The 18535-nt window shown below is 37.4% G+C and overlaps 1 protein-coding gene across 6 annotated transcripts in view; it reads left to right on the top strand.

Annotated features, from left to right (window-relative positions):
- Positions 1–18160, top strand: part of UACA (uveal autoantigen with coiled-coil domains and ankyrin repeats) — a 102139-nt gene extending 83979 nt beyond the window's left edge. For all 6 annotated transcript variants that reach the window (XM_001174957.6, XM_063795222.1, XM_063795224.1 and 3 more), the window contains 6 exons: positions 3090–3126; positions 4005–4057; positions 5637–8375; positions 10285–10437; positions 14884–14949; positions 17966–18160. In XM_001174957.6, the coding sequence (XP_001174957.1) occupies positions 3090–3126; positions 4005–4057; positions 5637–8375; positions 10285–10437; positions 14884–14949; positions 17966–18037 (3120 nt within the window). In that variant the 3' untranslated portion in view covers positions 18038–18160. The remainder of the gene's footprint in view (positions 1–3089; positions 3127–4004; positions 4058–5636; positions 8376–10284; positions 10438–14883; positions 14950–17965) is intronic.
- The last annotated feature ends 375 nt before the right edge of the window (positions 18161–18535 follow it).

The raw sequence follows: 18535 nt of genomic DNA, 5'->3' as shown, positions 1-18535 counted from the left end.
CTGTTGTGCTTTTAACTACAATGCTAGTTTTACACTTAGAATTACTTGAATGAGAAAATTTAGGAGTATATACAGGGCCTTTTAAGTATTAATCAAAGTATAATATAATTTCGGTACTATTTATGTATGTATTTCTTCTAGGAGCTAGACTTTCGCATGTCTTAAGTGTAAGGTATAGGCCAGGCGCAGTGTCTCACGCCTGTAATCCCCGCACTTTTGGGAGGCCAAGGTGGGTGGATCACTTAAGATCAGGAGTTTGAAACCAGCCTGGCCAACATGGCAAAACTCCGTCTTTACCAAAAATACAAAAATTAGCAGGGCGTGGTGGCACATGCCTGTAATACCAGCTACTCAGGAGGCTGAAGCAGGAGAATTGCTTGAATCTGGGAGGTGGAGGTTGCAATGAGTGAGATCACGCCACTGCACTCCAGCCTGGGTGACAGAGTGAGACTCTGTCTCAAGGGGAAGAAAAAAAAAAGATGTTTTTCTGTAGCTTTAGACAAACAATTTGTCTAAAATGTCAAGTCTATAACTTACAATAGTCATAAAAGTAACTTATTTTTCTTATAAAAATACTTATTTACTTTAGAAAAATAAGAAAGTGTATTTAAACTGAAAGCAGATGCAAAAGACACCTATAATCTTAACTCTGCTAGCACCTGACTGAAATCCTTTCAGACATTTGTACATAATTTGTGTGTTATATACTCATTCTACAGGTGGGATCATATAGTACATCCTGTTTTGTAACTGTTCCCATTCAGTATGATGGGGACATTTTCCTCAGTCACTACGTATTCATTGTGATGAAATTTTATGCTAGATATGATTTTTTACTTTCAAACAGAAAATTACAGGTCCCACTTTGTATGTGACCCAGTATTTATAACAGCAACCATTAAAAACTACTAAGAATTTGCCTGGGTGTGGTGTCTCAGCCTGTAATCCCAACACTTTGGAAGGCCGAGGCAATTGGATCACTTGAGCTCAGTTGTTCGAGACCAGCCTGGGCAACATGGTGAAATCCCATCTCTACCAAAAACATAAAAATTAGCTGGGCGAGGTGGTGCATGCCTATAATCCCAGCTACTTGGGTGGCTGAGGAAGGAGAATCACTTGAACCCAGGAGGTGGAGGCTGCAATGAGCCGAGATCATGCCTCTGCACTCCAGCTTGAGTAACAGAGTGAGACCCTGTCTCAAAACCAACCAACCAACCAACCAACCAACCAACCAACAAACTACTAAGAATTCATCATTTACAAACATTGAATATCTACTGCTGTATTATCTCACATGCTTAAAAAAGCTTAACTGTCAAAGGAATTACTGTTATGAGTTATGTATAATAACTTAACATGTAGCTATTTCCCTTGTATGTATAAAAATATGGGGAAAATGGATATTTTAGAATGAGACTGATTTGATGTTACAACTTTTATATTTGTTTTCATTTGAGTAATAGAGATAATAAGACCAAATTAAGTTTTTTGAACTCCTTATGTGCATAGCACCCCCTAATACATGTATGAGGCCATTTAGTAGTTATTGTAAACTTTAGTATTAAATATTCCATAGAACAAAGAGCTTAACTAAGCTTATAGGTATTTTTTCATACTGTGGGGGCACTAATGATTAATGGAGGTAGCATTAATTTAGTCATGGAATTGTGGACTGTTTTATCATGGTCAACTACTTCAGAGTTTGGTATGTAGCTTTTAGGACTGATACACCTAAATATACAAATATGAACTACATCTGCCTGTCCTTACTCTTCATTTCACTCTGGGGTTTTTTGTTTTGTTTTGTTTTGTTTTTGAGACAGGATCTCACTCTGTCACCCAGGCTGGAGTGCAGTGGTGCAATCACCACTCACTGTAGCCTTGACCTCCCCGGGCTCAGGTGATCCTCCCACCTCAGCCTCCTGAGTACCTTGGGTTACCCTGCCCAGCTAATGTTTTTGTGTGTGTTTGTTGTTATTTATTTATTTATTTTTGAGACGAAGTTTCACTCTTGTTGCCCAGGCTGGAGTGCAATGGCACGATCTCGGCTCACTGCAACCTCCGCCTCCCAGGTTCAAGCAGTTCTCCTGGCTCAGCCTCCCTACTAGCTGGGATTACAGGTGCCCGCCACCACACCCAGCTAATTTTTTGTATTTTTAGTAGAGACGGGGTTTCACTATGTTGGCCAAGCTGGTCTTGAACTCCTGACCTCAGGCAATCCACCTGCCTCAGCCTCCTGAAGTGCTGGGATTACAGGCATGAGCCACCGCACCCAGCTTGTTCTTGTATTTTTTTGTAAGGATGAGGTCTCACCACGTTGCCTAGGCTGGTCTTGAACTCCTGGGCTCAAGTGATCTGCCTGTCTCAGCCTTCCAAAGTGCTGGGATTACAGGTGTGAGCCACTGCGCCTGGCCTATTCTTACCCTTGAAGTGTAGTATTTTAATTTATATATTAGATTCTTTGTATTTGGCTTACTTGGGAAAAGGAGCAACCCAGTATATTTTGATTCACTGTAGCTAGAGTTCTCTATTATTTCCTAACTAATGGATTGATGGATTTATTACTATGTGTAGGTCTCTGCCTCAGTTTCATTTCCTGCTCTCTCTCTCCTTTTACTTTCAAAGTACTTGGTATTTTATAAACTCTGGAAGAAGGGGTTATGTTGATATTTCATAGTCAATGAGGTAGGGTTTCTGCTTCCTACAGTGGTAAAGTAAAATGAGTTATTGACATGAATGTGGCCACTTCCTTCCTTTTGAGGTAAAGCAGTAGCAAACAGTAGTCTTTGAAAGTTGTTTCAGTTCATTTAGGGCTCACTTTTTTTTTTCTTTTGAGCAATAAAGTTTTTTCTTAAAACACTTGGCTGCTTTTATTAAAATGCTTAGTGAAGTACTTTATTCCCAGCTGATCTCTCTAAGTGTTGCTAGTGTTGTTTCTTTTTGTGGGTTTGAGTAGAATAATGCTCTGGAGAAACAAGAATGTCAAAAATGTAGTTTTAATGACTGCATGATTTAGAGCTAAAATAGATACAGAATTTAACAAAATGAGGCAGCATTCACCCTAAAATATTTTATGCTTCTGATTTCAGAGTGATCATTTAGGATCAGGAAGTCATTTCAGTAACCGTAAGTATAAAAGTATGGATCATCATTACAGTTCACCTAGTTCAAGCAAAGAAGAATGTTTATTCTTACTTGTTTAACTATACAGGAATAACTGTACAAGATATTCCTGCTGCTAAACTTCATCAACACATGGAACTAGGAAGACGTTAAGATGACTATTGTAACTTCTAACATATTCTGATAATTACTGAAGCTCTGATTCTCCTTAGCTACCTGTATTTTAAAATTGTATATTGTATGAATTACCAAATTTGCCTTGTTGATTAGTAGACATAGACATTTGTCTTGTGATATTTAGGGTTCATTTTTTTATGGAAAGAACATAAACATAGTTTTCTAATTTGGAGAAATCGGTCTTAATGCAAGTAGGCATTTTAAAATTACATTTATGAATTATTTTTAGACCCTACATAATCGTTTTTATTCTGCAATGTTAAACAGTTTCTCTAGAAAATCTGTTTTTGTTTGTTTCCTAGTGACTATTAAACTATTCTCTCCTACAACAGTAATATTTATGCTATAAATTTAAATCATCATTTTTGTTTTGATTGATTATAAGATATATGTTTTATTATCATGTAGCCTAGTTTAAGAGTCCTCAATGTTTCTAAAGTTTTAGTGATTCTGCTGAGAGAGAGCATAGAAAAAAATAAGAAAAAAATAAAACCAACCTAGTATCTGTTGTTCAGTAGATTGTAGGTACTTCTGTTTATAGAAATAATAAGGGGAAAATGGGTATTTTAGAATGAGGATACTTTTGTGTTGTACCTCTTGCTTCTCTTTTATTTGAATAATAAAGGAAATAACATCAAATTAATGTTTAGCCTACTTCAGTATGGATATTGAAGTTAAAATGTCATTTATTTGTGTTTATTTAGGAAAAGAAGATATGCTTCTTAAACAAGGTCAGATGTATATGGCAGACTCACAGGTAATAACTGTTTTTTTTTTTAATTTTAAAAAACATTTAAAGAAAATTTTTGTGCCTTTATAAAGAGAGGAGAAAGCGGCATTGTACATTAAGTATATATACATAGAGTGAGGTTTTCATTATCAAAGACAAGTTGGTCCTGCTTTCTTGAGTTTAATAAAAGCAGATATTGCTGTTTCTGGTGCCCTCTAGAGTGTTTTTGATGATAGTGGTTATAATAAGAGATTTGAATTATAGTTTCATTGCATTTGATGCTAAGTTTCTGTTCATTAACAGTGATTAGTTAACTCTTCATATTTGCCCATATAAAGGGGAAGACAGATATGAATAATTCAAAATATAATTTTTTGGTTTTTTTTTTTCCTCTTGATCCAGGGGAAAGGCAGTTCAGATTTAACTAACAGTAAATCTGTAGGGGTCTGCAGCAAGCTCTATCCTTGCCTCTTCAGAGGAAAGGATTCGGCTGAGGGGCAGAAGTAGGTTTAAGGCAGAGGGAGAGACCAAGGGAAGTTTTAGGGCAGGAGTGAGTTTATTAAAAAGTGTTAGAGCAGGAACGAAAGGAAGCAAAGTACACTTGGAAGAAGGCCAAGTGGGCGGCTTGAGAGATCCCAGTACCCTGTTCAGCCCTTGGCTTGGGATTTTTATGCACTGGCTTGGTTTTGGGGTTTGCATTTCTCCTCCCTTGATTCTTCTCTTGGGGGCAGGCTATCTGCATGCATAGTGGCCTGTCAGCACTTAGGAGGGGCCACATGTGTAGTGCCTTTACTAAGGTTGTGCACCTGCTCTCTAGGGGCTATTTTCCTTTACCAGTCAAATGCTCCCTGAAGAAGGTCATACATCCACCATTTTGCCTCTTAGTGCGCATGCTTGAGCCTGCTCACCCAGCTCCGGAGATCTTATCAGGAAGCTGCTGTCACCAGCTCCAGGTGTTTTCTGTCTATTGGGAGACTCTCTTTCCCTGGTGCTGGCTGTGACCAATCATTCTCTTGACAACTCTGATAACTAGCTGGGTCTATTTTCGTGGTATTTTTATAATTCAGAGAATATTCTGTTGGATTAACAGTGAAGGTACGCAGAAGTCAAAAATCTTATTAGTTAAATCTATAATTCTATGAAATTATCTGCAAATTTAAAATCGCAGTACTTGTTTTTATTCAAGGATACGATGGTTTTCTTCAGAATTTAAAGTTCTAAGCACATTATGTGCCATAAAACATAGAAATAATAAATATGTTTTGATAAAGTTGATGATATTCAATTGTGGGTAGGTGTTAATGAATGGGGGAAGAAAGACAAAATAGCACCCAGTAGCCATGGCCATTTTCCCTTGTTCTGCCAGAAATAGACTTACGTGAACAGAACTCTCAAAATGTTGTGAATGTATTAAGGAAATCATATCCAGAACTGTTTCCTTACCACAAAAATCAGCATTGTGATTTTTTTTCCATCTTACTGCCTAATCTGAAAACCCTTTGATTCCTGATGATGTGCTAACTTTCTCTAAGTTTGGCAAATAAGTATAGTAAATGTCTCATTTAGGCTTTTGTGATTGATGTCTTTTTTTTTTTTTTCTTTTCAGTGTACTTCCCCAGGTATACCAGCCCATATGCAAAGCAGATCTATGTTAAGACCTCTGGAACTATCTTTACCCAGTCAAACGTCATACTCTGAAAATGAAATTTTAAAGAAAGAGTTAGAAGCAATGCGAACTTTCTGTGAGTCAGCAAAACAAGACCGACTGAAGCTCCAAAATGAACTGGCACACAAAGTGGCAGAATGCAAAGCTTTAGCATTAGAATGTGAAAGGGTCAAGGAGGATTCAGATGAACAGATAAAGCAATTAGAAGATGCATTAAAAGATGTGCAGAAGAGGATGTATGAGTCAGAAGGTAAAGTTAAACAAATGCAGACCCATTTTCTTGCCCTTAAAGAACACTTAACAAGTGAAGCAGCCTCAGGGAATCACAGACTAACCGAGGAACTGAAGGATCAGTTGAAAGACTTGAAAGTAAAATATGAAGGTGCTTCAGCAGAAGTGGGGAAATTAAGAAACCAAATCAAACAAAATGAGATGATAGTAGAAGAGTTTAAGAGGGATGAAGGCAAGCTGATAGAAGAAAATCAGCGATTACAGAAGGAACTTAGTGTGTGTGAAATGGAGCGAGAGAAGAAAGGAAGAAAGGTCACAGAGATGGAAGGCCAGGCAAAAGAATTGTTAGCGAAGTTGGCCCTTTCCATTCCAGCTGAAAAATTTGAAAACATGAAGAGCTCATTATCAAATGAAGTGAATGAGAAAGCAAAAAAATTAGTAGAAATGGAAAGAGAACATGAAAAATCACTTAGTGAAATTAGACAGTTAAAGAGAGAACTTGAGAATGTTAAGGCCAAGCTTGCTCAGCACGTCAAACCAGAGGAACATGAACAGGTTAAGAGCAGATTAGAACAGAAATCAGGAGAACTTGGGAAGAAGATCACTGAGTTAACATTGAAAAATCAGACACTACAAAAGGAAATTGAAAAAGTTTATTTGGATAATAAGCTCCTCAAGGAGCAAGCACATAACTTAACAATTGAAATGAAAAATCATTATGTTCCTTTAAAAGTAAGTGAAGACATGAAAAAGTCACATGATGCAATTATTGATGATCTTAATAGAAAGCTTTTAGATGTAACACAAAAATATACAGAAAAGAAGTTGGAAATGGAGAAATTGCTACTGGAAAATGACAGCTTAAGTAAGGATGTAAGCCGCCTAGAAACTGTGTTTGTACCTCCTGAGAAACATGAAAAAGAGATAACAGCTCTGAAATCCAATATTGTTGAACTTAAGAAACAGCTGTCTGAACTTAAGAAAAAATGTGGTGAAGACCAGGAGAAAATACACGCTCTCACATCTGAAAACACTAACTTGAAGAAGATGATGAGTAATCAGTATGTGCCAGTTAAAACCCATGAAGAGGTTAAAATGACACTGAATGACACGTTAGCCAAAACTAACAGAGAATTATTAGATGTGAAGAAAAAATTTGAAGATATAAATCAGGAATTTGTAAAAATAAAAGATAAGAATGAAATATTAAAAAGAAACCTGGAAAACACTCAGAACCAAATAAAAGCTGAGTACATCAGCCTGGCAGAGCACGAGGCAAAGATGAGCTCGCTAAGTCAGAGCATGAGAAAGGTGCAGGATAGTAATGCTGAAATCTTGGCCAACTACAGAAAAGGCCAAGAAGAGATTGTGACACTGCATGCCGAAATTAAAGCCCAGAAGAAGGAGCTCGACACAATACAAGAATGCATTAAGGTAAAATACGCCCCAATTGTCAGCTTTGAGGAGTGCGAGAGAAAATTTAAAGCAACAGAGAAAGAACTAAAAGACCAGTTATCAGAGCAGACACGAAAGTATAGTGTCAGTGAAGAAGAAGTCAAGAAAAACAAGCAAGAGAATGACAAGTTAAAGAAGGAGATTTTTACCCTTCAGAAAGATTTGAGGGATAAGACAGTTCTCATTGAGAAGTCTCATGAAATGGAAAGAGCATTAAGCAGAAAAACAGACGAGCTAAACAAACAGTTAAAAGACTTGTCACAGAAATACACGGAAGTAAAGAATGTGAAAGAGAAGCTAGTAGCAGAAAATGCCAAACAGACTTCTGAGATACTTGCAGTGCAAAATCTTTTGCAAAAACAACATGTTCCATTGGAACAGGTTGAGGCTCTGAAAAAATCTCTTAATGGCACAATTGAAAATCTAAAGGAAGAACTGAAGAGTATGCAAAGGTGTTACGAGAAAGAGCAGCAGACAGTGACCAAACTGCATCAATTGTTGGAGAATCAAAAGAACTCTTCTGTACCCCTGGCAGAGCATTTGCAGATTAAAGAAGCATTTGAGAAAGAAGTTGGAATCATAAAAGCCAGCTTGAGAGAAAAGGAAGAAGAAAGCCAAAACAAAATGGAAGAAGTCTCCAAACTTCAGTCTGAGGTTCAGAATACTAAACAAGCATTAAAAAAATTAGAGACTAGAGAGGTAGTTGACTTGTCTAAATATAAAGCAACAAAAAGTGATTTGGAGACACAGATTTCTAGCTTAAATGAAAAATTGGCCAATCTGAATAGAAAGTATGAGGAAGTATGTGAGGAAGTTTTGCATGCCAAAAAGAAGGAAATATCTGCAAAAGATGAGAAGGAATTACTGCATTTCAGCATTGAGCAAGAAATTAAGGATCAGAAGGAACGATGTGATAAGTCCTTAACAACAATCACAGAGTTACAAAGAAGAATACAAGAATCTGCTAAACAAATAGAAGCAAAAGATAATAAGGTAGGTACAAAGTAGTCTGCATGGCCATGTGTTGGAAACCTCAGAGCAGTGCTCTTTACCACAGAATCTTACAGGAAAGTAGACACAGGTATTAACAAAGTGACCCTTTCCAGTTGAGCAACTTGTGTGCAAAAATTCCGAATTGAAAAAAAAAGTGAAGTAACACAAAAGTCAAAAGCATTTTTCCTTCTGTTTCTTTAGCTGTTCTAGCCAAGAATTCAGGAACGATGGGGAGACTTAAGGCTCACTTGTCTCATACATGAAGAGTCAAAAGCCAGTGGGTTTGTGGCATGTGAAAGATGGGGAAGAGGGTGGTGGGGAAGCTCTCTTTCTGGGCTGCAAGAAACCAAGAACACTGGGGAGCATCTAGAGTTGATCTCGGTACTCACCCATAGTAGTAAACTGAGCCCTCCAATTCATTTTATGTTCTGTTGCTCATGTCTTTCTACAGACTAGAAAGTCTACATCCCCTCACCCAGAATGTCCTTTCCCTCCTTTCTACTGAGTTGAATCCTATACATTCATTAACATGCTATCCTCCTTCTTAAAGCCCTCACTGTCCAATCTAGTCTATAGTAAACAGTTCCTCCTCTAAGGTGGATGTTTTACTGTGGCTTTGCCATCCATTTAAAACATTTATATTACCTTGTTAGAATTATGTAGTTGATCTTCCCAATCAGTTTTTATTAGCAGGGTTTATAACTTAACTTTCCATCTTATCTTTAATTCTCATGGTACAATTTACAGAATAGGTACTCAACAATATTTTTGACACTGATGTTGCATAAAGTTTTTACTATGGATATGACATATAAAGATTGGCTGCAGTTTTATCCATTCAACATGTAATGATTAAATGCCTTCTGCATGTCATGTGCTGGGGATACAGTGGAGTAAACACAGACACAGACTGCCCTCCCCAGTGGAAAGTACTTGTACATACTGTCCTCTGGCACACCATCTCTGTGATAGAGAATTTAAATGCTCTAAGCTTGTTCAGAAGGTACCTATGAATATATATAGTAATAGATAAGAGTTAATTATTAATATCTACTTGTTGCCATTTATTGAGCGGGTGCATGTAATTGCATTTCATTTTCTTTGTTTTTTTTCTATTATTATTTTTCAATAAAAAATGTTGTGGGGGAGGAGGTGATGTCTTGCTATATTGCCCAGGCTGGTCTTGAATTCCTGAGTTTAAACAATCTTCCTGCCTCAGCCTCCCAAAGTGTTGGGACTATAGGTGTGAGCCACTGTGCCCAACCTGATTTTCTTAACTCTGAACGATTGTCCACCTTTCACCAATGTGGAATCTAGGGCTCAGAAAAGTAAATTAGCCAAGCTCATACAAGTTGACTCTGTCTGACTTTAAAGCAGGGTGGAAAAATGCTATGTTTCTAGGCACTTCCTATTCCTATAAACAAGCCGCCTTGTTTTTTTTCTCTCTACAACAAAGTGGTCTTAAATAATACAACTCTTGAAAGGAAAAAGGAACATATGTTAATCCTAGACTTACACGGGCCACACCCTTTTACTTTTCACACTTTGTTGCTGGGAATCCCCCTTCCCTTCCTGTGTTCCGTATGTTACCTGGAAGATAGTTCATGTGCCTTCGTAGATGCTTATATGTTAGCTAAAAGTAAGACTATGTTTATACTCACATCTTAGGATATATGTAATATTTATTCTTAATTTGGTATTGCTTTTGTAAATAATTTCTGGAGAGGGATTTAATTATAAATTACATATTGTATACATCCTTGGTAACAGTCTTGGCAATATTCATACCTCAATTTTCTGGTGTATAAAGATAAAGCTTCTGTCTCCAAAAAGGAATGATTTCTGTACAAAGATGTTCATTGTACATGATAAGTGAATAATATATTTCTCCTACAACTTTTTTTTAAAGATAACTGAACTGCTTAATGATGTGGAAAGATTAAAACAGGCACTCAATGGCCTTTCCCAACTCACCTACACAAGTGGGAACCCCACCAAGAGGCAGAGCCAGCTGATTGACACTCTGCAGCACCAAGTGAAATCTCTGGAGCAACAGCTGGCCGTGAGTAACCAGGCACACGGGGCTTTGCAGGAATATGTGCTGGCTCCCTGTAGTTAGTTTGTAAGGCTCATTTAGAAATTAAAGTGATCTGTAGCTATGTTCGGATCCAAGAATATGATTATTTTTATATACGAAAAGTTACCTATACTGGTGGTGTAATAATACTTATTTGATGCCTACTATACACCAGGCACCATATTAAACATTTTATGTACTTTATCTATAAACTTTATCTTCATCATGATCTCACAAAGCAGGTTTATTCCCTCCATTTAATTCTTAAGGAAACAAAGAATAACATATTTGATGCCTGGGGTCATTCAGCTGGGGTATAAACCTGGAACTGGCTGACTCCAAATCCAGCATCTTTCTCATTGCAAGGTGCTCTCTAAAATATTGGTCCACTAAACTAAAGGAGGTTTTAAAATAATCTTTTATCTTTGTGAATAAAGAGGCATTCCTATGGTTTTATACCTTATATAGAAGGATAAGTGCCTGGATTTAGAAGCTAATGTTGGAAGGTCTGGTCTAAGTCCTGCCACTTACAAGGAAGTGGCAAGGAACATTCCCTTTAGCTCTTGGTTTTCTCATCAAGAAAATAGAATAATAACTGATTACTTGTTTACATTTATTATTTTTATTATACTTTAAGTTCTAGGGTACATGTGCACAATGTGCAGGTTTGTTACATATGTATACATGTACCATGTTGGTGTGCTGCACCCATTAACTCGTCATTTAACATTAGATATATCACCTAATGCTATCCCTCCCCCCTCCCCCCACCCCACAACAGGCCCCAGTGTGTGATGTTCCCCTTCCTGTGTCCATGTGTTCTCACTGTTCAGTTCCCACCTATGAGTGAGAACATGCAGTGTTTGGTTTTTTGTCGTTGCGATAGTTTGCTGAGAATGATGGTTTCCAGCTTCATCCATGTCCCTACAAAGGACATGAACTCATCCTTTTTTATGGCTGCATAGTATTCCATGGTGTATATGTGCCACATTTTCTTAATCCAGTCTATCATTGTTGGACATTTGGGTTGGTTCCAAGTCCTTGCTATTGTGAACAGTGCCGCAATAAACATATGTGTCTTTATAGCAGCATGTGTCTTTATTAGCAGCATGATCTATAATCCTTTGGGTATATACCCAGTAATGGGATGGCTGGGTCAAATGGTATTTCTACTTTGAGATCCCTGAGGAATCGCCACACTGACTTCCACAATAGTTGAACTAGTTTACAGTCCCACCAACAGTGTAAGTGTTCCTATTTCTCCACATCCTCTCTAGCACCTGTTGTTTCCTGACTTTTTAATGATCGCCATTCTAACTGGTGTGAGATGGTATCTCACTGTGGTTTTGATTTGCATTTCTCTTGACGGCCAGTGATGATGAGCATTTTTTCATGTGTCTTTTGGCTGCATAAATGTCTTCTTTTGAGAAGTGTCTGTTCATATCCTTCGCCCACTTGTTGATGGGGTTGTTTTTTTCTTGTAAATGTGTTTGAGTTCATTGTAGATTCTGGATATTAGCCCTTTGTCAGATGAGTGGATTGCAAAAATGTTCTCCCATTCTGTAGGTTGCCTGTTCACTCTGATGGTAGTTTCTTTTGCTGTGCAGAAGCTCTTGAGTTTAATTAGATCCCATTTGTCAATTTTGGCTTTTGTTGCCATTGCTTTTTGTGTTTTAGACATGAAGTCCTTGCCCATGCCTATGTCCTGAATGGTATTGCCTAGGTTTTCTTCTAGGGTTTTTATGGTTTTAGGTCTAACGTTTAAGTCTTTAATCCATCTTGAATTAATTTTTATATAAGGTGTAAGGAAGGGATCCAGTTTCAGCTCTCTGCATATGGCTAGCCAGTTTTCCCAGCACCATTTATTAAATAGGGAATGGTTTCCCCATTTCTTGTTTTTGTCAGGTTTGTCAAAGATCAGATAGTTGTAGATATGTGGCATTATTTCTGAGGGCTCTGTTCTGTTCCATTGGTCTGTATCTCTGTTTTGATACCAGTAGCATGCTGTTTTGGTTACTGTAGCCTTGTAGTATAGTTTGAAGTTAGGTAGCATGATGCCTCCAGCTTTGTTCTTTTGGCTTAGGATTGACTTGGCGATGCGGGCTCTTTTTTGGTTCCATATGAACTTTAAAGTAGTTTTTTCCAATTCTGTGAAGAAAGTCATTGGTAGCTTGATGGGGATGGCATTGAATCTGTAAATTACCTTGGGCAGTATAGCCATTTTCATGACATTGATTCTTCCTACCCATGAGCATGGAATGTTCTCCCATTTGTTTGTATCCTCTTTTATTTCGTTGAGCAGTGGTTTGTAGTTCGCCATGAAGAAGTCCTTCACATCTCTTGTAAGTTGGATTCCTAGGTATTTTATTCTCTTTGAAGCAATCGTGAATGGGAGTTCACTCATGATTTGGCTCTCTGTTTGTCTGTTATTGGTGTATAAGAATGCTTGTGATTTTTGCACATTGATTTTGTACCCTGAGACTTTGCTCAAGTTGCTTATCAGCTTAAGAAGATTTTGGGCTGAGATGATGGGGTTTTCTAGATATACAATGATGTCATCTGCAAACAGGGACAATTTGACTTCCTCTTTTCCTAATTGAATACCTTTTATTTCCTTCTCCTGCCTGATTGCCCTGGCCAGAACTTCCAATACTATGTTGAATAGGAGTGGCGAGAGAGGGCATCCCTGTCTTGTGCCAGTTTTCAAAGGGAATGCTTCCAGTTTTTGCCCATTCAGTATGATATTGGCTGTGGGTTTGTCATAGATAGCTCTTATTATTTTGAGATACATCCCATCAATACCTAATTTATTGAGAGTTTTAGCATGAAAGGTTGTTGAATTTTGTCAAAAGATGGGGTCTTCTATGTGGCTTAGGCTTGTCTCCAATGGGATCTTGCTATAGGCTGATCTCCTGGGCTCAAGTGATCCTACTGCCTCAGCTTCCTGAGTATCTGGGACTATGCTTTTAATTATGCACTAATACACATTGAAATGCTAAGTAAAACGGCCCAGTCACATGTAAATTGTTGCTGATGTTTCCCTATTTCATAGAATTGTTTGAGTTATTTTTTAATCAAAGAAAGGTTTTTTGTTTTGTTTTTTTTTTAGTGTTTATTTTTTAACACTGTAGGCCTACAGATTAAGGATGGCAAATTGTGGATTTGGATCTTATCCAAAGAGTATAGTGTCCCTTTAATAATTGGAAATATTTGTTTATTGTTTATTATGTTCATGACCCTGTGCTAAGTGGGATAAAGAAAGTATGCCATTCCTGTCCCCAAGGAGTTCTGGGTAGTTAGAGAGGCAAAATACAGATTCATAAAAAGTAAAAATCACAAGATGAGAGATGTCAAATGTAGAATTGAGAATGCAGATTCTAAGTGATAGGGGTTTCCAGGAAGGAAAGATTAGTGGTGTGGTAGAAGCTAGTTTTTAAAGAAGGGAGTACCTGGCTTGAACTTGTAACGTAGATGCTATTTTGGTAGGTGAAAGGAAAGTAGAGGCTCTTCCATCTAAAGAAAATAGTGTAAAAGAAGCGTGGAGATGGAATACAAGTGGCATGGCCAGAGGGCAGTAAAAGCCCTGCCTGTAGAGTAGTCCCTCTCTTATCCACTGAGGGTATGTTCCAAGATCCCCAGTGGATGCCTGAAACCATGGATAGGACCTGCTGAATGAACCCTATATAAGCTATGTTTTCCCCCCAGATATACATACCTGTGATAAAGAGTAATTTATAAATTGGGCACAGTAAGAGAGTAATAACAACATAATAAAATAGAACAATTATAACAATATGTTGTAATAAAAGTTATGTGAATGTGGTCTCTCTCTATATCTCAAAATATCTTATTGTATTATACCATGGGCAACAGAAATAGAGAAAGTGAAACTGCTCATCGCAAAACTGCCAATAAGAGGGGACTGCTGTATTTGAAAGTTAATGTTTGAAGCCAAACTGTGGAAGTCATTGAGAACCAAACTGATGCATTTGGATTCTCTCATGTATGTAAAGAAGTGTCACTCAAGGTTTTTGAGCCAAAAGTGATGTGAGGAAATAGGTACCTTAGTCTCAGAGGCATGGTAAGGAATATAGTGTGGAGATAGTAAGACAGGATGGGAAGCGTTTGCAATAATCCAGACATGTGATAAGTGTCTTCAGAAGTTCATGGCACTAGATATGAACTAAAGCAATAATTTGATGTTGCTTAGGGAAAGTAGCATTACTGTCATTAGCCACACATTCTTTACAGAAGTTTATATTGTTACGTTTTGGAATTCTGCATCTGGTAGGTCCAAGGTAGTTTGTTGTTAGAAGTAGCAGGATCGCCTTAATAATAATAATAGTTTTGTAGCATGAAGCCTGAGCATTGTCCAAAGTTTGGAAATGTGAATGCTGATAGTCACATCTGTCCATCTTTCCACATTTCTAGGATGCTGACAGACAGCACCAAGAAGTAATTGCAATTTATCGGACACACCTTCTTAGTGCTGCACAGGTAAAGAACTACTTCTCCTTTGGAAAGAATATTGCTTTAGAGATAATAATTTTTTATTTTCAAATAAATTTATGTGAAAGTAATTGATGTTTAAAGTAGCTGCACCCCCTATGCTTATTTAAAAATAATTATGTTTCTTTTAATCATTGTTTGTGGATCTCCCAGAAAAATTTACAAAGCTATATGGCAACACAACATCTTAAATTTAGTGTCATCTCCATCTGCTTGTCACTCAGTTTATAGACAGTTTGGTAACATGTGATGGTAGCACACGTTAATGGTGTTGCTAGCTGGAGATAATGCCTTGACATCCACGTGTGGCTGTCATCTAAGAGGAGAGTGGGAATGGCTTTGAATACTAGAAAAGTACAAAAGTGACAAGCAGGGTGTTATGTGTATAGGATTGTAGTAATTAAAAATGATCTGTTTTACCAAGCCTTAACTTGGCTTGGTAAAGCCAAGGATTAATTAAGGAATAACATTATGAATTCCCTTTTTCAGGGGTGTACTGAGAAAGTTATTGTTAAAATCATACTAAGAAATTACTAACATATAAAGGATACTATGCTTAATTTCCTGTAGAAACATCTTCAAAATTGAGCAGCATCTTCAAAATTCTCAGAATAGATTTTTTTTCAGGAAGAAAATGTACTAAAAGAAACAAATTTTAGAATGACAGAGATCCTGGGAATTATTTGTATTTGAAGTGTGTTAGGCCACACTGTAAAAACAAGCAAAAAAAAAAAAAAACAAACAAAAAATGAAGAAGGGAAAGATGGATGTTGAGAGAAAGTTTCAAAAAAAGATCAATTTTAAAAAGAGAACTAGATAAAATAATAAAAAGAAAGATACTTTATGATATCAAATTCTTAAAATCAACAGACCTGCCTTTTCTATAGGAAATGGAGGGGAAACTAATGAAAAAGAATGAATGATATGATAGAACAAGGGATCTTAGTTACTCTCTTTTGAGCAAATCAGAGATAAACTAGAATCTTAAAGTTTATTGCAATTATTAGAGAAGATTATTGAGGGACAGTGAATAGGAAGTTCAAGTGGGGAAATAGCAGAAAATCTGTATTAGAGAGGCTGAGAAACTCACTAGTATTGGCCATGAGAGGAAGAGGTTGCTCCTAATGAAAAATACAGCAAACTAACAAGCCTTTCCACTTTGTATAATATGCACTTCCGGAATTTGAAATTATTTTCTACTGTGTCCTAATGAAACATAACAAAAGCAATTGACATCAGAAATAGTCTTGCCTTCTGGCGTCATAAAGTTAACTGAGAAATTCAGTTCAGTCAACTATGGCTAATGTTTGAAATGTAAACATCCTGCTGTTATAGAAACAGATTTTGGAAGCAAAACTTTTCATATTAATAGGAAGTGTTGTGCTGAAACCTATTTAAGTACTCCAGGAAAAAAAAAATGTGTGTGTTGGGAGGGGGTGCAGTATTTTAATAAGCCCACCATATTGAGTTGCATTTAATCAACTCATGCCACCATTTTAAGTTTAAAGTATTTTTAAAAAATATAAATGGCTAACATGCATGTAAAAAAGATACTTGGTTTCATCAGTAATGGGGGAGATGCAAATGAATAAGAACATACCATTTTTCACCTGTGGGACTGGCAATATTACACAAGATTATAGTCTATCGTGTTAGCCAGAGTGTATGGGAAATGGGCATTTTTACTCCATTGATGGTAGTGTACAGATTGTTATAATCTCTGTAGAGGGAAATTTTGTAGTACTTAACAGAATTAAAAATTGAGACTGCTTTTTGACCCAGCAATTTCTTCTCTAGTAATCTTTCCATTAAGATTGGAAATACCTTAAATGTCCATCGTTAGGGGAATGGGTAAAGAAATGTAATATGTCCATGCAGTGGATATTATACAATAATTTAAAATAATTGGGTAGCTCAAGGGAAAGATTTCTGTGACACTACATAAAAAAACAAGTTACAAAATAGTATGTGTTATATAATCTTATTTACGTAAAAACATAAATATGGGTTTTTTAAATCGATTACTTAAATTTTAAATTTTTTTAGGAGACAGATTCTTGCTCTGCCATCCAGGCTGGAGTGCAGTGGCACAATCATAGCTCATACAGCCTCAACTCCTGGGTTCAAGTGATCATCCTCCCTCAACCTCCCAAGTAGCTGGGACTACAGGCACATGCCACCACACCCAGCTAATTTTTTTTTTTTTTTTAAGTTTTCGCGACAGTCTCCACTGTATTGTCTAGGCTGGTCTTAAACTCCTGGCCTCAAGTGATCCTCCCACCTTGGCCTCCCAAAATGCTGGGATTGCAGGTGTGAGCCACCATGTTCAGCCATCAGTTAGTTTTCTAAACAAACAAACAAAAAACCTCAGCAGCAACAACAACAGATTTCCTTGTAGTTTACTTTGTTCATTTATAACTTATGCTGCCCCTATCATCCAAGGCTGTTATTAAAAAAGAGAAAGAGGGAGGTTTATCCATTTGTTTTCTGGTAAAGGAAGTTAGAGCAGCTGTTGTGCACTAGTCTTTTTGTTTTTTCAGATGGGGTCTCGCCATGTCACCCAGGCTGGAGTGCAGTGCCACAGTCTTGGTTCGCTGCAACCTCTGCCTCCCAGCTTCCAGCGATTCTCCTGTCTCAGCCTCCCGAGTAGCTGGGATTACACCCGTCTAATTTTTATATTTTTACCAGAGATGGGGTTTCGCCATGTTGGCCAGGCTGGTCTTGAACTCCTGACCTCAAATGATCCACCCACCTCGGCCTCCCAAAGTGCTGGGATTGCAGGCGTGAGCCACCACGCCCGGCCGTGCACTCCTTATTAATTGATCTTATTTTCATGATAGGGCCGTACTCCCTTTTCCAGTAATTCCTTTAGAAATCACAATGATGAGGTTTTAGCATTTGATGAATCAATGACTAGTTATGCTCTGTAAAAGCTTTATCTTTAGAATTCTTATGTAAACAAAGATGACATAAAATAATGCTCCTCTTTCTTCTTTCTCCGAAGGGTCACATGGATGAAGATGTTCAGGAGGCTCTGCTCCAGATCATACAAATGCGGCAGGGGCTTGTGTGCTAGCAGTTAGCACTGACTGCCAGTATCTGTTTTATCTTGCTGGTGCTGAACATTCTTTGTGCAACTCCATGGTCTTTCTGGGCCTTACTGTGCTGGTATAATTAAAATAAAATATATTTTGTTCTATTGGTAGGTTTTTTTTTAAAATTAGATGAATATGTTAGTCTTTTTCAATATCAGTTTGAATCTTATTTTCTGTATGTGTTAATTTTACAAATAGGCAAACAACATAACTTTGCCCTGGATTGACTACATATTTTTAAACCTTCAAGTCCCTAATAAAACATGAGCCATCTGAGTGAGTCCATATGAAGCGAGGTTAGGCTGAAATAATTGCTTAAAGATATCTTTCAGAGAAATTAATTTGGTTGGTGGCCACTTTTAGGTGGATCAAAAGACCTTTCAGATCCTCAGAACCTTGAGACATAATACAGTTGTGAGGAATGTGTTGTAACTTGGCTGGCCAAGTTACATGTTACAGTATCTTTACTGAGGTAACTT

Source organism: Pan troglodytes, chromosome 16 (assembly GCF_028858775.2).
Source record: "Pan troglodytes isolate AG18354 chromosome 16, NHGRI_mPanTro3-v2.0_pri, whole genome shotgun sequence".
Lineage (NCBI taxonomy): Eukaryota > Metazoa > Chordata > Mammalia > Primates > Hominidae > Pan > Pan troglodytes.
The sequence above is the reverse complement of the archived record's forward strand: the minus strand, read 5'-3'. Positions and strand labels throughout refer to the sequence as shown.